Genomic DNA, 25,005 nt, shown 5'->3' with positions numbered 1-25,005 from the left:
CCTCAGACACAGGACCCAGAGGCAGAACCAGAATGGGTCATGAGCTGCAGCTCCAGGAAGCTGTCTGTGACCAGGGGCAGCTGGGCCTGGGCCCCTCTTAGCCATGGCACTTCTGAGCACTCTGCACATCGGAGCCTGCCCATTCACCAGACAGGAGGCTCTTTGACAACAGGGACCCTCAGGTCTTATTCACCTCTGTGTTCACGGTGCCCCACCTCAGCATGCACACAGTAGGTGCTTCATGGCTTGTGTGTTGAGTGACCATGTGCTCAAACGCCTGCTGGCGGGGGGTGGGGGCAGGGCAGCTAGGACCACATCCTTCTCACCTCCGCTGAGCACCCTAGCCCGATGCCAGGGACGTCTAACATGCTGTCTGTAAACCAAAAATTAAATGCTAGGGTTCCCCAGCCATCTGAATGAACTCCATCCACTCCACCAGCGCACCCCGAAGTCAACCTGAAAGACTGGTTCAGGCCACGATGGGAAGCAGGGGTCAGACACGCCGCGCTGTGCCCGCCTCCCTTTAGAATTCAGGAAAAGCCGACCAGCATTTAACATCATGGCAGACCTGGAGTCTGATAAGAAACATTACATCTTGGATCTCTCAGGATCCAAGATGGCTGATTACTAGCAGCTCAGGATTGTAGCTCCCAGTGAAAGTGCAGAGAACGAGAGGACGCCACACTTTCAGATGAATATTTGTTGCTCACGGACTAGGAGACTCCCTGCAGAGGAGCCCCATGGGTCGCCAGCGCAACTCTTGTGGCCGGCACGGCGGTTCTTGGTGCAGAGTAAACGGGACTGGGTCCCCTTTTGGTCGACATTTGGAGCTCCGGGAAGGCAGAGTCGCCTATAGCTGATAGAAAAAGGGACTCAAGAAGGAAGCCAGACCGGAGATTCCCAGGCAGAAAAGCACCATCAATCTTAACGCCGCTGTTTTAGCTGGCGCAGTGGGTTGCTCAGATTCTGGTGCTGGGAATCAACAAGTTGGACGTCCACTCAGAGACCTAATTTGAAAGTCGGTAATTACAAAGACAACAGGTGGATAAATTCACAATGATGGGAAGAAACCAGCGTAAAAAGGCTGAGAATACCCAAAATTAGAATGCCTCTCCCTCTACAGGGGATCACAGTTCCTCAACAAGGGATCAAGGCCTGATGGAGAACGAGTGTATTCCAATAACAGAATTAGGCTTCAGAAGGTGGATAATAAGAAACTTCTGTGAATTAAAAGAACATGTCCTAGCCCAATGTAAAGAAACTAAGAACCTTGAAAAGAGGTTTGACAAAATCCTAACGAGAATAGACAATTTAGAGAGGAATATAAATGAATTAATGGAACAACTGAAGAATACAATACGAGAACTTCACGAAGTATGCACAGGTTTTAACAGTCGAATTGATCAAGCAGAAGAAAGGATATCAGAGGTCGAAGACCAACTTAATGAAATGAAACGAGAAGACAAGATCAGAGAAGAAAGAGTAAAAAGGAATGAGCAAAGTCTCCAAGAAATATGTGACTATGTGAAAAGACCTAATTTACGTTTGATAGGTATACCTGAATGTCATGAAGAGAATGAATCCAAGCTGGAAAATATTCTTCAGGATATTCTTCAGGAAAACTTTCCTAACCTAGTAAGGCAGGACAATACTCAACTCCAGGTAATACAGAGAACACCACAAAGATATTCCTCAAGTAGAGCAACCCCAAGACACATGATCGTTAGATTCACCAGGGTTGAAATAAAGGAGAAAATTCTAAGGGCAGCTAGAGAGAAAGGTCAGGTTACCCATAAAGGGAAGCCTATCAGACTCACAGCAGATCTCTCAGCAGAAACCTTACAAACTAGAGGAGAGTGGGGGTCAATATTCAATATCCTCAAAGAAAAGAATCTTCAACCCAGAATCTCATATCCAGCCAAACTAAGCTTCATAAATGAAAGAAAAATAAATTTTTTTGCGAACAAGCAAGCACTCAGAGATTTCATCACCACCAGGCCTGCTTTACAAGAGCTTCTGAAAGAAGCACTATACACAGAAAGGAACAAGCAGTATCAGTCATCCCAAAAACTTACCAAAAGGTAAAGAGTATCTCCATAATGAAGAATCCACATCAACTAATGGGCAAAATAGCCAGCTAGCATTAAACGACAATATTAAACTCACAAATATCAAGATTAATTCTAAATTTAAATGGATTAAATGCCCCAATCAAAGATACAGACAGGCAAATTGAATAAAAAGTCAAAACCCATTGGTACGCTGTATCCAGATCCATCTTATAAGCAAGGACACACTAAGACTCAAAACAAAGGGTTGGTGGAAGACTTACTAATCAAATGGAGAGGAAAAAAAAAAAACAGGAGTTGTAACTTTCGTCTCTGACAAAATAGACTTTAACAGTAACAAAGACTAAAAGAAACAAAGAAGGACATTACATAATGGTAAAAGGATCAATGCAACAACAGGAGTCAATGATCATAAATATATATGCACCCAATATAGGAACACCTAGATACATAAACAAGTTCTTAATGACTTATAAAGAGACCTGGACTCCCACACAATAATAGCGGGAGACTTTGACACCATATTGTTAATATTTGATGGATCAACGAGATAGAAAATTAACAGGGATGTCTATGATTTGAACTCAGACCTGGAACAAGTAAACTCAGTGAATATTTATAGAATTTTTTACCCCAGGTCCACAGAACACACATTTTTCTCAGTATCATATTACACCTATTTTGAAAGTGACCACATAATTGGAAGTAAATCACTCTTCAGCATTTGCATAGCATTTCACAGACTTAAATGAAATATTGGTTGACTGTTTGTTATTTTCTTCTCTTATTCCTTCCTGTCTCCGCTGTTAAGCACAATTATCGGCAAAAAAGAGGTTTTTAACACCTATTTTTAGATTGCATTCCAGCCTGGGCAACAGAGCAAGACTCCTGTTCTCTCTCCCTCTTTCTCTTTCTCTTTCTTTCTTTCAAAAAAAAAAAAAAAGACAAATATGTTAGCATATTAACATATTATCATCTAGCAATAACTTTTTAAAAGTTAATTAATCAAATTAGTCATAGCAGACAGCAGAACCACGATGCTTTGGGCACAGGGAGGTTGGGCTTTGGATGGGATGGGAAAGGAATCCAGAATACTCTGGCTCTCAGCTCTAGATGCTCTCAAAGAAAACTCCTGAACAGAAAGTGGGGGAAGAAGGAGCCTCCAGACAAATCCTGCCCTCTACAATTTTGCTTCAGCCTTGTAATTCACTTTTCCTGAGAATGGCATGGAAATTGTAGATAAGCAGGTGAAAAACCATTTGTATCAAGTGTGGAGGGAAAAGAAAAGGTTTTGTTTGTTTTGAGACAAAGTTTTGCAAAAAAAAGAAAAAGAAAGAAAAGAAACATTACAGTCTGCTCTCTGTACAGTCTGTTACAGCCTTCTACCTGGAGGCTTCATTTGCATGACAAAACCTTGGTCTCCACCAACAGACATTGCTTTCTATACTTAACTCTTTCAACCAATTGCTAATCAGAACATTTTACTTTTATTTTTTTGATACAGGGTCTCACTCTGTCGCCCAGGCTGGAGTGCACTGTCACAATCTCGACTCACTGCAACCTCCACCTTCTGTCCCAAGAAGTTCCCGTGCCTCAGCCACCTGAAAAGCTGGGATTACAGGTACATGCCACCATGCCTGGCTAAGATTTTTAGTTTTGGTAGCGTGGGGGTTTCACCATATTGGCCAGGCTGGTCTGGAACTCCTGACCTCAAGTGATCCACCTGCCTCGGCCTCCCAAAGTGCTGGGATTACAGGTGTGAGCCACCGTGCATGGCCCATCAGAACATTTTAAAATCTACCTATAACCTGGAAGCCCCTGCTTTGAGTTGTCCCACTTTCTGGACCAAACCAATGTAAATCTTACATGTATTTTGATTGGTGTCTCATGTCTTCCTGAAATGTCTAAAACCAAGCTGCACCCCAAACATCCTGGGCACCTGTTCTCACGGTCTCCCGAGGGCTGTGTCATGAGACATGACCACTCATATTTGACTCACAATGAATCTCTTCCAATATCTTAAAGTTTCACTCTTCTCATAGACAGGTCCTTGTCCTCAGGAGCTCCCATCCCCACGATGTTCAAAAGGCAGCCAGGCAATCAGGACCCCCTTCCAGGTTGGGGAGGACAGTGAGTGCCCCCTCCTCCCTATGGCGACCTTGCCTGGGCCGGGTGCTTGAGACAGGGATAGGCTGGCACCTGTGAGGGTCCCGGAGTCCCCCAGGAGCCAGCACAGAGGAGCTAGGACCGGAGTCATTTCTCCTTTTGATTGGCAGGTAGCAGGGAGAAGCCAGTTCCACCTGGGTGTGGGTTTCCCAGAGCCAGTGAGGCTGATGGCGCCTGCCACTCAATGAACAGCACAGACCAGGACAGCTCTCCCTCCCACCCCCAGGCCAGAAAGTGCCGGGTCCACTGGGACAATTAGCCCAAGGGGACCTGAGATGTGTACCAGAACCATTAGGCTGAGACGGTGCTAAGAGGCCAGTCGCTCTCATGCACCACCTCCATGCGTTGGTGGAGGCCAACTAGCCTCTGTTAAAAACAACTGCTTCAAAAGCAACTGCAAACAGAGCCCAGGAAGCGCCACCGCCCGCACAGGCCCCAGCACAAGGATTCCTTCCTCCTCGTGCTGGCAGCATCCGGGCTAACTAAGTGAGGCCCCTCCCGCTGGGTCAGTGACCCGGAGGTCAGCACGGGCTGGCATCAGTGAGGAGGGTGGAACTGCTGCTGCGGCCTGGCCAGTCAGGCCTCCTGCAGGTCCCATGGCCAGCTCCACAGCGGGGCCCAGGACTTGGGAGCTGGCACCGGCCTCCCTCCCCTGCAGTTGAGGGGACCTGGCTGTGGCTGTGGAGCTCCCTTTCCTAGCCCTGGTCAGTCTCAGGGTGGTAGGAGTTATTAAGAAATTATTTTAGGCAGATAGAGACGAAAAGGGGTCCTTGGGAAGTTTTTGTTTTCAAAGCAGCTCTTAGAGCCAGGCTGGGTCCACCCAACATGGTGATTCCCGCGGCCTTCTCGCCCTTGCCCCACATGTTCCTGGCAGCATGGCCGCCCCCACGCATCCCCACTAGCGTGGGACATCGCGCCCTTCATTTGCATATTAAAAGGCTAGGGTGAGGGCCAGCTTTTTCCCAGGGCTAGTGACTGACATGCCTGGTCAAACCAATCCCCTGAGCCCTATGTAAATCAGACACTGCCTCCTCCAGCCTCTATAAATACCTGGCTGGTATAGGCACCGCACTCCCTCTGTCTCTGTACAGTGGCGCTTCTTCCTTCTTCCTTCTTTCTTGCCTATTAAACTCTCTGCTCCTTAAAACTACTCCTCATGTGTTCGTGTCGTTTTTTCTAATTCAACTTGAGACGAAGAACCTGGTTCCTCCACTCATCGCAGCTGTATCATCGGGAGACAGGCTGGTGTTCCCCGTGCACACGTGCAAGCCACAGTGTGGTTTGGTGGCCTCAGCATGAGAGGCTCCCCACTTGGGTCCCTTCCACAGGCCATCGGTGGGCATGGAAGGATCTCACAAATGGTGCAGGCCCTGTGGTCACTTCGGGGTCACAGACTGTGGCTTGCTGAGGGGAGGGCTGCTGCCTCGCTCATCCCAGAGACCCAGAGACCCAGGGCAGCCCCGGGGCAGCTTGTACAATGAATCAAGGACCGCATCAGCCATTTGAGAGGACGACGGAATTCACAATGTGCCAGCTGGCTGCTGCCATCCTGGCCAAGTTCACAGCGGGATTTCATTGCATGACTCTTCTGCCACCGTGGAAGGCAGAAAAGGGCAGACTTCCCCTGGGGCCCCTCCCCTGCCAAAAGCAGAGCCACTAGGAGACCATCAGGGACACAGGTGGGAAGCCAGGGCCCCTGCCAGCCCCCGTGCAGGCCTCCAGCCCTGCCTGTTCTGCCGGCCAGCAGGGGAGCTGCCCTTCCAGAAGGGGTCTGGATGCTGGGCATCCTGCAGCTTCGCCAGACGGGCCTATGTCTGAGTGCTGTCCCGAACCCCATGAGACACTCTGAACACCCCACTTTGTTCCCTGCAGGCACAGCTGCTCAAACAAAAGCCCAGACCTGCTGCTACAGGACACTGGAGTCACTCAGGACCCCCAAGGTAGCATGCTTGGTGGACTGGATGAGGCGTCCGGGACACCCCACGTTTGGGAGGAAGTAGGAGGCCAGGGGTTGCTGAGATGTGCAGCGGCATGAGGACACAGCCTGACCTGCTGGCCTTAGGGGTGCCCTCGGGTCCCAGACCACCAGCCAGACGGGGCCACAGACCACCCTCGGGTCACAGAGCACCAGCCAGGCCTGCCCCAAATCACTAAGCTAACAAGAAAAGTCAAGCTGGGAACTGCTTAGGGCAAACCTGCCTCCCGTTCTATTCAAAGCCGCCCTTCTACTCACAGAGATAAATGCATATCTGACTGCTTCCTTCGGAGAGGGTAACCAGAAGCTCAGAAGAAGGAAACCATTTGTCTCTTATCTACCTATGACCTGCAAGCCCCTCCCACGCTTTGAGTCTTTCCACCTTTGCTTCGAGTTGCCCCGCCTTTCCAGACCAAACCAATGTTCATCTTGCAAGTGTTGTTGGACGCCTCATATCTGCCTAAAATGCATAAAACCAAGCTGTGCTCAGACCACCTTGGGCGCACGTCATCAGGACCTCCTGAGGCTGGGTCACAGCCACGCATCCTCAATCTTGGCAAAATAAACTTTCTGAATTAACTGAGACCTGTCTTGGATTTTCGAAGTTCACAGAGGTGAGGGTGGTCTTAGGGACTGTTTGGGACCCCCTCACACTGTAGTGGTCCGGGAGTTATGAAATGAATGAAAAGGTCAGCAGGCCAGTCAACGAAGGCTCTTAGATGCCTCTTTGCCATGTGCACCCCAAAATTCGTGCTGGAAACATGGTGTCCCTTGTGGCAGACTCCCTGGGCAACAGACTGAGACTGCCTTAAAAAAAAGTAATAGATGTCCCTTATTAAAAATTATAGAAACCTTTTAAAAAGTATAAATAAACATAGAATCATTTCTAATCCCTCAACCGCTTTTTGTTGGCCGCCTTCTAGTACGGGTGTACCTATAAATGGAAGGGGTTCAGTGTATGTACACTTCGGGAAGCGGTTATTCATGAGGGCTCCGCCTACATGAATGGACTGATGCTGTGGGAGTGGGTTCATTATCTCGGGAGTTTGGCCCCCTCTTCTTTCTTTGTTCAGGAGCTCTCACCCTCTCTCCAGCTCCTGCCACGGGGCGGCTCTCACCAGATGCCAGCACCATGCTCTCGGATTTCCCCACCTCCAGAACCATGAGTTGAATTAATTTCTTTTTAAACAGATTACCTAGCCTGTGGCATCCGTGATATAAGCAGAAAACAAAGATGCTCTTATTCCATCTGCGCCATTGCTCAGCAGTCTACCTGTTTACCCCTTCCCGCCTCCTTGCCCCCATCCTGCCGCCCGTGGGACTGGACAATGAGCCTGTAGGACCTGGTCAGTGTCCTCTTCACTGAACAAAGGTTGTGCGGGAGCAGCGAAGAGTACATCAGAGACACCAGTCAATGCCACCAACCTTGTTTCTGTCTTCAGTTCTGGCTGCTTGTCGACACGCTGGATGCCAGATGGAGGAGCCTGTTGACAAATTCCCAACAGGGAAGTGATTAGAGTTACTTCCCACATTGCAGGGGCCTGTGTCGAAACACAGAGTAGGGAGCTGGTCCATGCACAGACATACACTTGGACTCCACCCTCCAAGCGGCCCTGAGCGTCCTCTCTGTGCTGGAGCTAGTGCTGGGCAGGGGGTGCCCAGATCACAGTCCCCGCCCCCAGGGGCTCAGAGCCCAATTGTGGGATGGAGGCAGGAAATAGGCAGGGAAACGCGCTGCTGTGCACTAACTGCTTCCTGAGTCTTGAGGAGCCTGGGGGGCAGGCATCTCACCCAGCCTGGGGCAGCTGGAAGGTTCTTCTCTGAGGAGCGGGTATTTGAAGGGGTTTCAAGTCCAGAGAGGAGGTTCCCTGGCTAGGATGTAGGATTGGCTGCCTGCATGTTGAGGGCAATGGCAGGGCTGGCCTGCAGACAGCTGAGGCTGCAACCTGGGTGGGAGCCAGCCTTGGGGAGAGGACTTTGGGGACAGGGCTCTAAGCTGAGAGGTGGGAAGAGAGAACCTCAGTTGGGAAGTGGGCCTGCTCCTTAGGGCATGGGGTATGTTCGGTGGGAGCCGGGCATAAGGCTCAAACTGGACACAAGGCTCACCCTGTCACTAATTTACTCAGTCTCCAAGTCTTCTTGTGTCTCAGTTTCTCTAGCTGTCAGCTCTGTCCAACCGCCCATGTCAATAGCCACTACCATTAACATAACACGGTCACCCAGCACCAAGTACCCCCAACATCCCTGGCACTCTGGTCTCTTTTCTAATTCAACCTCTACCTGCCCCAGGTCTTTGGTATTTTTCCACCAAAGAATAGAGCTAATAAGAATTCTACCTTGTCAGGTCACTGGGTGAATTACGTAAAATTAAGCAGAGGTAATAAAAAGTATCAGAAAAGTGCTTTGTTGTATACAAATGTTAGCTGCATTAGCGCAACCCTTCTTGTGCATGGGGGACTCAGTAAATGTCAGCTCTCCCTGCCCACCTTCCCATCCTTCAGGACCTGGGGCACTTGCTCCTTCTGGGGCCTCTCTGAACCTCAGCCTGACCCACCTGCATGGCTGTGTCTCCATCTCTCACCCACTGCTCCCACGAAGGTGAGGGCTGTGGCTGACTCGTGTATCCTACAAGCAAGCCACACAGGCTGGCACATAGTCAGGGCTGAAAAGTGTGTGTGGAATGAAGAAACTTATCCAATCTCCTGCCTACAAAGCCTTCTGGGTCATGTGGATTTCATCAAATCTCCTTTCTGGGGACACAGCAGCAACTCAAGAGCTCTGAGAGATGGTGATTGGATATTATGTGTGTGAGTATATATAAACATTTCTTGTTTATAAGTTTAAAAAATGTTGTGACCATAAAGTAATAGGGCCGGGCATGGTGGCTCACACCTATAATCCCAGCATTTTGGGAGGCCAAGGTAGGCGGATCACCTGAGATCAGGAGTTCAAGACCAGGCTGGCCAACATGGCAAAATCCCTATCAAAAATACAAAATTTAGTCAGGCATTCTGGAGGGCACCTATAATCCCAGGTACTCAGGAGGCTGAGGCAGGAGAATCACTTGAACCTGGGAGGTGGAGGTTGCTGAGACTGCACCACTGCATTACAGCCTGGGCGACAGAGCAAGACTCCATCTTAAAAAAAAAAAAGTATAAACAAAATGAAAATCACTTCTAATCTCTCACCCGCTTTTTGTTGGCTGCCTTCTAGTAGAGGTGGACCCATAAACGGAAGGGGTTCAGTGTACATACACAATTTCTCTCTCCTCTCCTGTCCTCTCCTCCTTCCTTCCTTCTTTTTTTTTGAGACGGGGTCTCACTCTGTCACCCAGCCTGGCACACAGTGGTGCAAACACAGCCCACTGCAGTCCCCACCTCCACCTCCTGGGCTCAAGTAATCCTCCTGCCTCAGCCTCCCAAGTAACTGAGACTACAGGCAAATGCCACCAGGCCTGGCTAATTTTTCATTTTTTTGTACAGATTGGGTGTCACTATGTTACCCAGGCTGGTCTTGAACTCCTGGACTCAAGCAATCTGCTTGCCTCAGCCTCCCAAAGTGCTGGGATTACAGGCGTGAGCCACCACACCCAGCCTACAGACACAATTTCATATCCTACATATTTGCTTAAAAACGTCTTTAACATTTCCTCATTAAATATCAAAACATGCAACTTTAAGGGCTATGTAACATGGATAGACAAGAATTTTACCTCTCTACTCCTCTCCTGATCTTCTTTTCTTTTCTTTTCTTTTTTTTTAACACAGAGTCTCACTCTGTTTTCCAGGCTGGAGTGCAGTGGTGCAATCTCAGCTCACTGCAACCTCCACCTCCCAGGTTCAAGACACTCTTGTGTCTCAGCCTCCTGAGTAGCTGGGATTACAGGCATGCGTCACCACAACCAGTTTTAGCAGAGACAGGGTTCGGGTTCGCTGTGCTGGCCAGGCTGGTCGTGAACTCCTGACCTCAGGTGATCTGCCCACGTCAGCCTCCCAAAGTGCTGGGATTACAGGCCTGAGCCCCTGCACCAGCCTCCTCTCCCGATCTTTCTCATGTGTTATTTATTTCTAAATGATGCTGCAGGGGCTCCACTGCACACAACTGGCACACATTCCTAGAAATGGAGTCTTGGCTCAAGGAGTGGGGTCATGTTTAGGGCTCCTGAGATTTTTCTGGCAATTTCCCAATTTTCACCCCATCAGCTGCGTAAGAATTTCTCACCAACATGGGGCTCACACTTTCTTTTCATCTTTGTCACCCCAGTGAGAAAAATGAGTATCTCATTATTTTAATATGGACATCTTACAAATTAGTGGGATCTAACGTCCCACCCCATGTTTTCGGGAAAGTCCATGGCAGGAGCAGTGGTGGCATTGCAAGGGTTGGGCTGCCTCGTCGCCCAGGAGACCACGGGGGTCGCTGGGACCTAGGCTTTTCAGAGCTTTTATTGCAGCAGGATTTGTCTGCCAAATAATATCTGCACAGAGCCCTGTCATCCCTGGAGGCCACACAGAGGGTCTCAGGATGACCAGGCAGGGTGGGGGCCCCAAGGAAACCCGTGCCAGGGAGCAGAGCCTGAAAGCCGCACAGCTGGTCTGACCTGTCATCATTCAGACTGAGAAATCCAAATCTGGAGAGGGAATGGGCCTGGGTTTGACATCCCACAGAACCTCACAGCAGAAGCAGGGGCCGGCCTCAGCCAGTCCTGAAGGGTGCCTTTGTTCCTGAGATGAGGTTACCCTTGATGTGAACTTGTGTCCCCCAGCTGCCGTCCCAAGGCCATTGTGCTCAGCGTCCACTGGGCCCTGCTATCTAAGGGCACCCTTTACTGTGGTGGCCATGCCCCATGCAGAGCAAGTCCCCCACCCAGACAGCCTGGCACTGCTGGGACGGTCCCAAAGGACCCTTTGATGGACTCTCGAGCAGATACTCAAGGAACAGGCGACACCGGGGATGAGGCTATCCTGTCTGACATCACCTCGCTGGGTTCAGCCTGAGAAAGGGAGGCCTGTGTGACCCACGGCCTGGTGACGATGGCCGCATGAGGTCATTCAGCAGCCTGCAGGGGACTGCACGGCAGACGCTCTGACAGCAGTCTCCCTGACTCAGCCGGGCCCAGCTGGCCTCTGGGAGCACTGGAGACAGAATCTTCAAGAGGGAGTTGTGGCTAAAGAGACCAAGTCTCAATACCAGACCCCCCCTCGCCAGGACCCCTCTGCCCCATCCAGTCCATCATCAGGCCTGGGGGCTGCACTGCAACACACGGCCCCTGTCCCACCAGTGCCCCTGTGACCTCTGAACCCTCTTCTCAACTAGGCCTCCACCGTTCCGCAGGCCGCCACCATCACCCTCACAACCCATGTAGTCTCAGTTTCAGTGAGAATCCTGCAAAATCAGTTTGGCAGAATCCCCGGGCCTAGAAGCCTCATCTCCCTCCACTTCTGATTGAGTTCCTCATCCCTTCCTTGAAGTCTCAGTCCTCACCCCGTCTTCAGCGAGCATCTCGTGGGGTCAGTTCAGCAAGAAGCCCAGCACCTCCAGCGACTTTCCACCCGCTGCCCCACCCCTACTCATCGGCTGCAGTCCCCACTGTCTGCCATTCAGAATCTCACCCCCTCTCTTTTCCATTGTGATGGTCCTGACTCCTGTTACAAAGTCCAGAAGTGTCTTCCTTACTGGTTTTAACGAGGGCCAGGATAATTTTCTTTAGCAGGGAGGGCTCAGGGAATGAATAAGCAATACATAAGGGGGTGGTCAGCATGATAAGATGAAGTGCAACTCTAGGAGCCTGTCTGCGAGGAGAGTGACGGGGCTCAGAACATGCCACCCCAAACAGGACTAGGAGGCCAGAATGTGCTGCCCCGACATACCCCTCTTGATTATCTTGACTTGATTACTGGGTTATTTCGACTTGATTACTGGGGGAAACAGCAGACTCAGAAAAGCACCGAAAACTGAGTAGAAGAGACCATTTTATAAGAGGAATCGAAATCTCCAAAGGGAGCCTCCATCTCTAAGGGTGTCTCCTCTCTGCACCAGGAAGATGAGGATGACCCAAAGTCCCTGGGGTCTCTTCTCCACAGAGAAGATGCACAGCACTGCCCCCCTTGCCTAAGGTCCCCTCCTGTCCCGTCTCGACATAACTGTGCCTCCCCACACCCTTTCTTCTTTGTTGTAGGGAATGCTGTTGTCTCAGCCTGAGGTCAAAGCTGCCTCTTGGATGGCTGGGCATGGTAGCTCACACCTGTAATCTCAGCACTTTGGGAGGCCAAGGTGGGCAGATTGCCTGAGGTCAGGAGTTTGAGACCAGCCTGACCAACATGGTAAAACTCCGTCTCTACTAAAAATAAAAAAAAAATTAGCCAGGTATGCTGGTGCATGCCTGTAGTCCCACCTACTTGGGAGGCTGAGACAGGAGAATCACTTGAACCCGGGAGGCGGAGGTTGCAGTGATCCCAGTTCTTGCCACTGTACTCTAGCCTGGGCAAGACAGCAAGACTCTGTCTCAAAAAGACAAAAACAAAAACAAGAGAAACCCCAAAGCTGCCTCTTGGAGATCTGCCCCTGCGTGTCCTCATTTCTCTGGGCTACCTCTGGAGCATACACGAGGTGCACGTGTCAATAAGCTTCTGTTCATCCTTCTCTTGTTAATCTGCCTTTTGTTACAGGGATCTGTCCCAACTAAGAACGATAAAAGGTAGAAAATTACATGTCTTCCCCCTACAAGAGTCATTGCCTCCCTCCTCCCCTGCCACTGGATCCCTGCATTGTGAAGATATAAAGGGTAGCCGAATGCCGCCATCAAAGTTAATTTAATTGTGAAAATGAGAAGCAATGAGTTAAAAAGGGTTGACCTGGGAGGAGGAGAGGTGACCAGTCATCAAGCCTCGCTCTTTCTTCAGTCCGGCAGCCCACAGGACACCCTGCCTTTGTGATCTTCAGTCTGGCAGCCCACAGGACACCCTGCCTTTGTGATAACAGTGATTTTTTCTTTTTTTTTTCTGAGATGGAGTTTTGCTCTGTCACACAGGCTGGAGTGCAGTGGTGTGACCTCAGCTTACTGTAACCTCTGTCTCCCAGGTTCAAGCAATTCCCCGCCTCAGCCTCCCACATAGTTGGGATTACAGGTGCCTGCCATCACACCCAACTAATTTTTGTACCTTTAGTAGAGACGGGGTTTCACCATTTTGGCCAGGCTGGTCTTGAACTCCTGACCTCATGAGCCACCTGCCTCAGCTTCCTAAAGTGCTGGGATTACTATGTGTGAGCAACTGCACCTGGCTGATTGCAGTGATTTTTAATGGCTTGGGGCATTTCCCTTGAGGCCCGTTAGAAAGCCACTAAGTTTCCCTCCAAACTCTCCTTTCACCAATGCTCGGTGGGGCTGGCTCTTCCCTTGCTCCTGGAAGAAAACCTCCGGCCCTGCCAGTGGCCCTCAGGACCTTGCTACCAACCTCTTTTGTGGACAGAGGGGTCACAGCAGACCGGGGTGGCTGGGGCAGGAAACACCTCAAACTCCTCATTTGGACTCCCTGAGCTGGGGCGGCTTTCTAGAAGGGGCCTAACGTGGCAATGGATGTTAACAGGCCACATTTGCTTAAGCTTTGCTACTTGGAGCCAAGCAGCCAGCACTTCTGGGTTCTGGTCTTTGGCCTGGCCCTTTTCCTTTCCTGCTGGTCTCGGGCTGCCTGAGATTGTTGGACAGACAAGGTGGGCAGAGGAGGCCGTCCTGGCATGTGCCCCACCCTGCCTTGCCAGCTCCGCACTGTGGCTGGGCGGCTGCTCGTGACCTAGCAAGACGACGCCGTAACCAACCCGTTCACACCCAGCACATGGTGTGGACCTCTTAAGAGTAGTTCCTTGCCCTAGGGGACCAAACAGCACATTTTATTTTTTACCTTGAAGATACATCTCTTCGCCCTCTGCAAACATCTGGCCGCACCTGACACATAGCGCGCAGGAAGGGTGGAAGTGCTTCTCCCCCGCCTGCGAAGAAAGCACAAGGCAGAACGTTTCTACTAAAGCCAGAAATGTCGGCTGGGTCACAGCACCCGGCATGGACACAGCACGCCCTGTGCACAGGTACGCAGGGGACACTGGAAGGACCCGGCATGGACACAGCACGCCCTGCACACAGGTACGCAGGGGACACCGGAAGGGCCAGCCCCCACCCCGGGACCCAAGACCCCTGAGCAGAGCCTGTTCCCAGGGGGTGCCCTCGGGCTGTCCAAGGCACCCCATGGAGAGGCAGGGGGAGTCCAGGCTGCACTTGCCCACCCCACGCAGGTGGGCTGCTCCCTGCCAGGGCAGTCCATGAGGGGTCAGCCTCCTCCACCACAAGGAGCAGTTTTAAGGAGTGGAGAGTTTAATAGGCAGGAAAGAAGGAAAAGGGCAGAGGGAGGGGAGGGAAAGAGAACACATTTCCCCAGGTGCAGGAATTAGAGGAGTGGGCAAAAAAGGATCAACACGTTCCTCTTCAAAGCTCTGTATTGCTCAGTGTGTTCAACGAGCATTGTGTTTTTATCATTCTTAAAATTTATTAGATTAGATTATAAACTCGAATATTGAAATAACCCAAATAAATTACATTGACTGGTTTGGCTTATTTTTGCAAAAACCAAAAACCAAAGACAAAAAATTCCCGTAAACGCTGTATTCACCAGCATGTTAGAGCCACACTTCCTACCCGAGGGCAAGGCGCAGCTGCCTGTTGCTAAACGCGCTGCTAGATCTGAGGCTCACTCTTTCCTGAAATGGGAAGAGCTTTCCTAATCCCCACCTAAATTTGAATTTGTAGTAACTAGTTTCCTGAATCGGTAAGTAAAGGGCTGAAATGTCATTTTTGAGCATCCAGTTTTCCCTGTCCTGTGCCTTCCAGGGATGAAGACAGCCCCAAGGCAGCCTCTGTGTATCAGGAGGAAGAGCCCAGAGAATTAGGCGGAGAAGAAAGCACAAAGCAGAGCGTTTCTACTAAAGCAGAAATGTTGGCTGGTCACAGCACCCGGCATGGACACAGCATGCCCTGCGCACAGGTACACAGGGGATACCGGAAGGACCCGGCATGGATACAGCACGCCCTGCGCACAGGTACACAGGGGATACTGGAAGGACCCGGCATGGACACAGCACGCCCTGTGCACAGGTACACAGGGAATACCGGAAGGACCCGGCATGGATACAGCACGCCCTGCGCACAGGTACACAGGGGATACCAGAAGGACCCGGCATGGACACAGCACGCCCTGCACACAGGTACACAGGGGATACCGGAAGGATCCGGCATGGACACAGCACACCCGGCATGGACACAGCACGCCCTGCGCACAGGTACACAGGGGATACTGGAAGGACCCGGCATGGACACAGCACGCCCTGCGCACAGGTACACAGGGGATACCGGAAGGACCCGGCATGGATACAGCACGCCCTGCGCACAGGTACACAGGGGATACCGGAAGGACCCGGCATGGACACAGCACGCCCTGCGCACAGGTACACAGGGAATACCGGAAGGACCCGGCATGGACACAGCACGCCCTGCGCACAGGTACACAGGGAATACCGGAAGGACCCGGCATGGACACAGCACGCCCTGCGCACAGGTACACAGGGGATACCGGAAGGACCCGGCATGGACACAGCACGCCCTGCGCACAGGTACACAGGGAATACCGGAAGGACCCGGCATGGACACAGCACGCCCTGCGCACAGGTACACAGGGAATACCGGAAGGACCCGGCATGGACACAGCACGCCCTGCGCACAGGTACACAGGGGATACCGGAAGGACCCGGCATGGACACAGCACGCCCTGCGCACAGGTACACAGGGGATACCGGAAGGACCCGGCATGGACACAGCACGCCCTGCGCACAGGTACACAGGGGATACCGGAAGGACCCGGCATGGATACAGCACGCCCTGCGCACAGGTACACAGGGGATACCGGAAGGACCCGGCATGGACACAGCACGCCCTGCGCACAGGTACACAGGGAATACCGGAAGGACCCGGCATGGACACAGCACGCCCTGCGCACAGGTACACAGGGGATACCGGAAGGACCCGGCATGGACACAGCACGCCCTGCGCACAGGTACACAGGGGATACCGGAAGGACCCGGCATGGACACAGCACGCCCTGCGCACAGGTACACAGGGAATACCGGAAGGACCCGGCATGGACACAGCACGCCCTGCGCACAGGTTCACAGGGGATACCGGAAGGACCCGGCATGGACACAGCACGCCCTGCGCACAGGTACACAGGGAATACCGGAAGGACCCGGCATGGACACAGCACGCCCTGCGCACAGGTACACAGGGGATACTGGAAGGACCAGTCCCCACCATCGGGACCTGTATTTGTCTCAGTGAGCAGAGATCACGACACTGCTCTCCAGCCTGGGTGACAGAGCAAGACTCCATCTCAAGACTTTTCTCCTGCACACAGCCTGGTGTGGCCTCTTCTGCCAGCCTCCAGGCCACGAATGTCTTCCGGCAAAGGGGCCCTTCCCCCAGGTGAGGAGGCTGACTTCAGTCCCGCCTGCCCTCCAGGGCCCAGGCCTCGGCACCAGCTGGCCCCTCCATGGAGCAGCCCCCCAACTCCCCCGCCCCTGCCACCCTGACTGCCATCTCGGCCTACATGCCACCTCCCCTCGGGAGCTCTCCCTGATGCTTCCCTAATCTGGGCATTCACAGCCCCATTTCCACACTGGCGATTACTTGGGTGTATTCTTCCCCACTAGATGGCCAGCTTCTCAAGCGCAGGGCCTGGCACCTGGGCCACCTCAGGGAGCACCAGGCACGGGGATCTCTCTGGACAGCAGGTCACGCCTCAGCATCTGACCCCAGAATGTGGGTGAAACGATTGTTTCACTGATCACAATTATTAACATACCCAGCGGTCTGAGCAGCACTCTTAAGTGTACATCAGAGATGGAGACAGCTCTGTGTTTTTAAAAATAAAAGTCACCAGGCATCAACGTCACAGTTGTCAACTGCGGGCTCACTGCATTCATAACGAGTATTCCTGGGTTTGTGACCTGTGACCCGTCCTCACACCTGCCAAATCCAGGCGCCTCTGCTTCATGCTGACTTCCTCTAACAGCAGGAGTTTGGTGGCAGCCACAGGGGACAGGAAGCAACCCTGCAGGTCACACAAACCCTGCTGTCTACACGGCACGCCCACAAGTGAATCCACAGAGAACGCTGCTGGGACAGTTTCTAAGGCGACGGGCTTGAGCCCTCCACAGCAGCAGTGGCTACGCCTCCACAGCTCGTTCCATAGCTCGTCACACACTTGAGTCCCTGTGGCAGTGCTATGGGTACACTGTTACTCTCATTTACCATAAGAGGCACAGAGAGGCAGAAGAGCTTGAGCGAGGTCACACAGCCGGAGGTGGTAAGTCTGCCTTGCAGGCTCTCAACCCACAGCCTGGCCGTCCCCAAGTCCTGGCACGGATCCTAGGCCCGGGGTGTGGACCCCCTCTTCACATGCTCCCCCCTACAGCTTGACTGTTTGTCCCCTTCAAAACTCATGTTGAAATCTAATCACTATTGTGGCAGTACTGAGAGCTGGGCCATTAAGAGGGGGGTGGACGGTGAAGGCCCTGTCCTCAGGATGGACGGATCCATTCATGGACTAATAGGCCATTGTGGGAGCGGGACTGGTGTCTCGGAAGAAAGGAAAGGTCTGAGCCAGCCAGCACACTCCGTCCCTTGCCACGGGATGCCCTGCGTCCTCTCGAGACTCTGCAGAAAGTTCCCACCGGCCACAGGATGTGCCCCCACTACCCGGACTTCGCAGCCTCCGTCACTGTAGGAAATCGATCCTTTTCTCTATAAATTACCCAGGAGTTTCAGGCATTCAGTTACACGTCACAGGAATGGACTAACACACACTGCACCCTCACGTCCTGAACGAACAACATGGAGGATGCTGGTGAACTGATCCAAGCCAAGGAAGTCGGACACAAGAGAAAATGCAAATCAAAACCACAGGAGACATCCCTTCATACCCATGAGGGTAGCTACGAGAATACCACAAAACGGAAAATCAAAGGTGTCAGTGAGGATGTCAAGAAACAGGCCCCTCCTGCACTGCTGATGGGGACGCAGCGGTGCAGCTACTGTGGAAAACGGTTTGTTGGTTAAGAAGTTAAACACGGAATTACCAGGAGCCAGAAATTTCACTTCTTGGAATTTAAGCAAAACAAAGAGAAAAGAATTGGAGAAATGAAAACTTAGCCGGGCGAGGTGGCTCAAGCCTGTAATCCCAGCACTTTGGAGGCTGAGGTAGGTAGATCACCTGAGGTCAGGAGTTCAAGACCAGCCTGACCAACATTGCAAAACCCAGACTCTACTAAAAATACAAAAATTAGCTGGGCATGGTGATGGGTGCCTGTAGTCCCAGCTACTTGGAAGGCTGAGGCAGGAGAATCGCTCGAACCTGGGAGGTGGAGGTTGCAGTGAAATGAGATCACACCACTGCACTCCAGCCTGGGTGACAGAGCAAGACTCTGTCTAAAAAAAAAGAAAGAAAGAAAACAGGTCCACACAAAAACCTGTACATGATGTTCAGCAGCATTCTGTATAACAACCAAAGGGTAGAAACAGCCCCAGCGTCCACCATGGAAGAAGAAATTGTGGTGTATCCACGTCAGGGAGTGTCATTCAGCCACGGACAGGAATGAAAGCGCTGATCCTGCTACAACATGGACGAGCTCTGAAAACGTGCACAGTGAAGAAAGCCAGACTTGAAGCCATGGGTAGAGGATTCCTTCTCTCTGGAACATCCAGAGCAGACGACTCCATGGAGACAGCAGCAGGTGAGCGGCTGCCAGGGGCTGGGGGAGGAAGGAATGGGGAGTGACTGCCTATGGGGGTGAGGTTTCTTCAGTGTGACGAGAAAGTTCTGGAATTAGAGAGAACTGGAAGCTGCGCAATATTGTGAATGCACCAAATGCCACTGAACATTTTAAACAGTGACTGTATGTTACGTGAACGTCACTTCAATTTTTTTTTTGTTCTTTGTTTTTTTTTTTTTGGAGACGGGGTCTTGCTCTGTTGCCCAGGCTGGAGTGCAGTGGTGAGATCTCAGCTCACTGCAACCTCCACCTCCCGGGTTCAAGAGATTCTCCTGCCTCAGCCTCCTGAGTAGCTGGGATTACAGGTGCGCACCACCACACCCGGCTCATTTTTGTATTCTTAGTAGAGACGGGGTTTCACCATGTTGGACAGGCTGGTCTCCAACTCTCGACCTCATGATCTGCCCGCCTCAGTCTCCCAAAGTGCTGGGATTACAGGAGCCACTGCCCCTGGCCCTCAATTTTTTAAAGAAGAGTTGATCCCCAAATGGCCAACTTTTAAATTACCAGCCACATACCACGCATTGTGTCAGGTGCTCTGCCCGCCTCAAGTTCATCCCCACGGCAGCCCCTTGGGGTGGGCACTATTGTCTATCCTTGTTTTCCAGAGCAGGAGGTCAAGGTTCAGGGAGGCAAGGAGGCCTACCCAAGGCAGTATCATTGAGAGAATGAGGAGCTAGGATCCAAAGCAGGTGGGCTGGATGCTGCCTCCGGGGAAGATGCCATGGGCCCTGGGGACAATCAGGGACGTTTGTGCCTAAGCCCCTGCAGGTCCTGGGCCTCAGAGCATAGAATTTCCCACATCCTCAGCTCACCAGTTCCCTGTCAACAGCCCTCCTCCCACACCCAATGCACAGACAGAGGATAAGGAAGGGAGGCAGAGCTCCTGGCACACTGCGAGCAGAGATGGAAGCCTTCCACGCTCTACACGCTGTACACGCCACGGCCTGGCCCGTGGCACAGAGGAGCAGCCTGGGGTCCCAGAAGCCGCATAGCAGAGTCAGAGCCGAGTCTGAGCCAGGGCCAGCTCTGCACCCTTCCCAGTGATGGCACAGGGGTGTGGCCGGAGCAGCTGGCACCCTCGCTCTCAGTTGGGGCCCCTCATAAAGTGTGAGAGGCAACAGCCACACCACATTTCAAGGATGCCCCATGTTCTATAACCATCCACCTGTGGTGGAGAGGCAGGGCTGGAGTACCTGTGTCCCCAGGCCCTGGGGGACACCAGGAGGCTGTCAAGTAGACACGGTAATGTGCCTGCAGGTGCTCAGGCCTGTCCCAGGCTGGTGGCCAAAGCCATGGAGGTGACAGATTCCAGCCCTCGATTCTCCCTTCCTGGCTGTGTGACTCAGGCTGTGTCACGTGCTGGGGTTCAGTGTCCCCGTGTGTAAGACGGAGAGGACTGTCCCTCCCTCTCAGGTAGTATAACCGGGCTCTGTGATTCCAGAGGACATTCAGCCGGAAGGTACCAGCATGGCACAGGTCACCCCATCCCTACCCTATACTTCCCGCTGGGAACCAGTGGGTCACAGGTGGTCATCGATGGGCTGATGGAGTCGGAAATTAGTGTCCTCATTCCCGGTATCACTCCCGTTGTCACTCCCATTCTCTCACAGTGACCGGGGCGTACCAGTCATCGGCACACGGGCCACCCCAGTCATCAGCACATGGGCCACAACCTCCCAGTTGCCGCCCAGGGAGTGCCTGAACCCTCCAGTGGGTGCAGGGCTCCCCAGGCAGGCAGAAGTCCCACCCTCCCGCGTGAGGCCCAAGATGGCTCGGATTTCAAAATATACGAGCAGCCATATAGTACATGGTTCTAGGAAGACGCCTTGCGCCTTCTGCAGGGTGGCTGTCACCTTTAATAAGGCAGAACAAGGTGCCAGGAAGGCGCACCCACAGCCGGTGTTGGCTCAGGGTGACCACAGGTCCTCAGCCAGTGCTGCGTCAGAGGGCAGCGGTTTAAGGGACACCCCACTGTGACGCACAGAGCAGGGCCAGCAGGACGGAGGTGCCCCCATGCTGCCCCACCTCCAGAAACTCCTCCTCTCTCAGCAGAGGCAAACTAGCAGCCACCTCTCTGGGATTCTGGAGAATGGATTAGCCCCTCTGCCATGAGCCCCTCGCACCTGAGGCAGGCGGCCTCTTTCTTCCCTGAATCCAACCACGGAATCCGGGTGCAAAGGCCTCCTCTGCCCACCGGAGAGCGGCCACACTTCCCCTGGCTCCATCCCCACTGGCTCCAGGCTCCAGTTCCCAGCAGAGGGCAGGGACTGGGCCTGCGGGCTGCGCCTCCCTAGATCAGGCAGCTCCTGGCAGCTGCTCCTCCCACAGTCACTGGCCCAGTTCAGAGCTCTAGTTTCCTTTTCAAACTTCCAGAACTGAGTCCAGATCTTAAAAGACCTAATCACCATGATGCACAGACAATAGAAATTTATAGAAAAGCAAATGAAAGCCATGAGCAGGGATCCCCCGGGGGTGTTCGGTGGCCAGGACAGAATCCCCAGGGGCCACTGCATCCCAGAAAGAAGGGCCCCACTCTGAGCAACGCCCAGCAAGGCCTCGAGATCAGGGGCCCTCCCCAGACCTTCCCTGCCCCTTGGAACACAGCTCCTCTTAGCCCCCGCCTGTCCAGCACACTCACTCCTGGCTCCCGCTCCCTCTTCCTCTCTACCCAGCTCCCTTTAGGACATGAGCGTCAGGAGAGCTTGGCCTACCAGCCTCGGTCTCTGCTGTACCCCGGCGTCCCCTCCAGCAGTGGCACCGGCAGAGGAGCTGTCCAATAGGGACGTTCTGAACAAGGGAACAGGTGCCCAGACCAGCCTGAGCGGCCCTAGAGGGCCAGAGGGTTCTCAGTTTGGGAAAGGCTCTGTCAGGATCCCACCTGCGGATGTTCACACGCGCTGCAGCGTGTCCAGGCTTGGAGGGTTCTGCACAAAGACAGTGAGGAGCGCACTGCCTGGGGACCAGAGGACGCAAGGGGGGACACGACAGCCAGAATGTACGGGAAGGACCAGGGGCTCTGCTGTGCCGCCAGCATGAGGCGAGGCAGGAACACAGCGATCCGGCGAAGGGCGTGCGCGTGTACGTGTCTGTGTGTCTCGTGTTTTTCCTATGTGTCTGTGTGGATGTCTTTCTGTGTGTCTGTGTGTACTGTCTGTGTGGGCATCGTCTGTGCTGTCTTGGTTGTCTGTGTGTCTGTGTGTCTCTGTATGTTGTCTGTGTGTTGCTATGTGTAGTCTCTGTGTCCGTGTGTCCACGTGTTGTCTGTCTGTGTCCATGTGTTCTCTGTTGTCTGTGTGCTCTGTGTAAGTGTCCATGCATGTTGTCTGTGTGTGTCCATGTGTTCTCTGTGTCTGTGTGCTCTGTGTAAGTGTCCATGCATGTTGTCTGTGTCCATGTGTTCTCTGTGTCTGTGTGCTCTGTCTGTGTAAGTGTCCATGCATGTTGTCTGTGTGTGTGTCCATGTGTTCTCTGTGTCTGTGTGCTCTAAGTGTCCATGCATGTTGTCTGTGTGTCTGTGTCCATGTGTTCTCTGTGTCTGTGTGCTCTGTCTGTGTAAGTGTCCATGCATGTTGTCTGTGTGTGTCCATGTGTTCTCTGTGTCTGTGCTGTCTGTGTAAGTGTCCATGCATGTTGTCTGTGTGTGTGTCCATGTGTTCTCTGTGTCTGTGCTGTCTGTGTAAGTGTCCATGCATGTTGTCTGTGTGTCCCTCTGTGTGCTTCTGTGTGTCTATGTGCTGGCTGTGTGTGTCATCTGTGTTTATTTTCACATGTTTGTGTGTATCTCTGTGTTGTCTGCATGTCTTATATGTGTATGTGATCTGTGTCCTTGTGTGTTTGTGCATATGTCTATGTGCTGTGTGTCTACATACATATCTGTGTATCTGAGTGTGTCTGTCGTGTCTTTCTGTATGTTTGTGTCTGTGTGCTTGTGTATGTCTCTGTGTGTTGTGTGTGCAGCCTGTGTGTCCGTGTGTCCATGTTTTGTGCATGTATGTGTATATCTCTGTGTGTATGTGTGTGTATATCTCTGTGTGCATGTGTGTGTATATCTCTGTGTGCATGTGTGTGTATATCTCTGTGTGCATGCATGTGTATATCTCTCCATGTCTGTGTGTCTGTGTATGTGTATATCTGCACGTGTGCAAAATCTAAAAGGATGACTTCTAGGTGCCAGCAGCAGTTAGCCAAGGGGGTGACATTACAAATGCTTTGGCTTATTTTATGAGAAATAGGTATTCTTTCTGAGCAAGAGAAGTTGGGGGCCTGAGAAGTCGCTATGGCCTCTGCCCTTCAGAAACGCTGTATTTATTTGGAAACACGGTTTGTTTTCTCCCAGTGATGAGAGTCGTCCATGCTTACTGCCCCAAGACAGGAGGAAGCAAAGAACATATGTCCTGTAGTTGCAAGAAAGATGTTTAGCTGGTTCCTGACGGAGGGCAGAGAGAGCCCAGGCACTCCCTTTCCTGCAGCCTCCCCTGGGGCAGGTATTCTGTCACCTGTATTTCCGTGAACCCAGCACCTAGCCCAGGGTGGAATGCACGGTGAGGCCAGGAAGGGTCTAGAAGGGAGTGGAGAAGGAAAGAGAGGAGGGGTGGAGGGAGGGGAGATGGAGGGGAGGAGTAGAGGGAGGAGGAATCGATTTGATCCCAGCGGGATGCTGGGCTTCTCGTTACCGTGGAGACAGACCCTGCATGGGCTGCACCAGCCACATGGGGCCCCAGACCATGGCCCTGGTGAGGTTAACAGAGGGTGGGGCCGGAAAGAAGCACCCCCACTCCCGCCCACCTCTGCGGGGAGGTGCTGACAGGGCGAGGGAGGGATGGAGTTCCTGGAAGGCTGGGCTCCGAGCACACAGCTGTGACTTCCCCTCATCCACACCTCCTCCCTTTATGTAGCCCGGTCTAGAGGCTGGTCACAATGCTGTCCCCATGGATTCGTCAGCCGAGTCCCCGCTCCCTCTGTGGGGGCGGTGCCATCCGTCCCTAGGAGCCGGCTCTGCCGCAGTTGCTCCCAGGCGCCACCCACCTCTGCTGCTACAGCCCAGTGCCTCCCCCATCCCCAGCCAGCCAGCCCTGCCCAGGAGGGGGCACAGATGTCAGCCCCTCCCATGCCCCCACAGGACCCCAGCAAGGAGTCGGCTCATCAGGACAGACACCCAGAGAAGGGTGGGCCGTATGAGGGTGCTGCGTGTTCAGGACAAACTGAGGGAGAGACGGAAGGGAAAACGCCACTGCCACCACCCAATGCACATTTCGTGGGCACTGCGGGTGCCAGCACTTAGGATGGCACCATGCCTGCCCGCCACATGCAGACACAGCACAGGCGAGAGCTCGGCTGGTGGTGGGAGCCTGGGATGCCCTGTGCTTGGGCCCCGCAGACGGAGGCCAGGGGCACTGCCCAGCACCTTCGGGGCAAAATGGGGGGTGGGGGAACAGGTGGCTCCGAGGCCTCACGCCTCACTGCTCTGTCCCCAAAAACCCACCCACCTGCAGCCCCGCTTGGCCCCTGTGAGCCCCCATCAGCCCCCGGGAGGTGTGGGCCAGGCTTCCTACCTGCGAGGTGTCTGGGCACCAGAGTCCAGTCTGACGGCCCTGCTTGAGTGCCCTGCTCCCTGGAACGTGTGCCTGCGAGGGAGGATGCCCTTGCCTTCAGCCCTTGGTCTGTCACCTGCTCCTGCTCTGCCCCGGGGGGTCCACTGTCACCCGGCTGGGCGCCGGCACGCTGGGCTGAGCATCGGGCGCTGCCACCGCGGCAGCGGCAGCTCCCCTTCTGTGGAGCCAGGCTTGTCCCCGCCCGCAGCTCCCACCTTGCACCCGGGGAGGATGCTCAGAGCTGTGCAGAGCCCGCCGACTCAGCCACGCTGCCACAGACTCGCCTCCCCGGCAGAGGCGAAAACAAAGGCATTAATCTTCCCCGGGAGGC

At 53.1% G+C, this 25,005-nt stretch overlaps 1 protein-coding gene across 9 annotated transcripts in view; it reads right to left on the bottom strand.

The window, feature by feature from the left end:
* Positions 1-25,005, bottom strand: part of ABLIM2 (actin binding LIM protein family member 2) — a 144,371-nt gene that overhangs the window by 82,236 nt on the left and 37,130 nt on the right. For all 9 annotated transcript variants that reach the window (XM_064365527.1, XM_064365536.1, XM_064365530.1 and 6 more), the window contains exons 7-8: positions 14,109-14,196; positions 7,636-7,694 (exon numbers count right to left, since the gene is read on the bottom strand). In XM_064365527.1, the coding sequence (XP_064221597.1) occupies positions 7,636-7,694; positions 14,109-14,196 (147 nt within the window). The remainder of the gene's footprint in view (positions 1-7,635; positions 7,695-14,108; positions 14,197-25,005) is intronic.

The sequence above is a fragment of the Aotus nancymaae genome, unplaced genomic scaffold (genome assembly GCF_030222135.1).
Source record: "Aotus nancymaae isolate 86718 unplaced genomic scaffold, 86718_ANA_hifiasm-v0.15.2.pri h1tg000006l, whole genome shotgun sequence".
NCBI classification, from domain to species: Eukaryota; Metazoa; Chordata; class Mammalia; order Primates; family Aotidae; genus Aotus; species Aotus nancymaae.
This window is presented reverse-complemented; position numbering and strand designations above follow the sequence as displayed.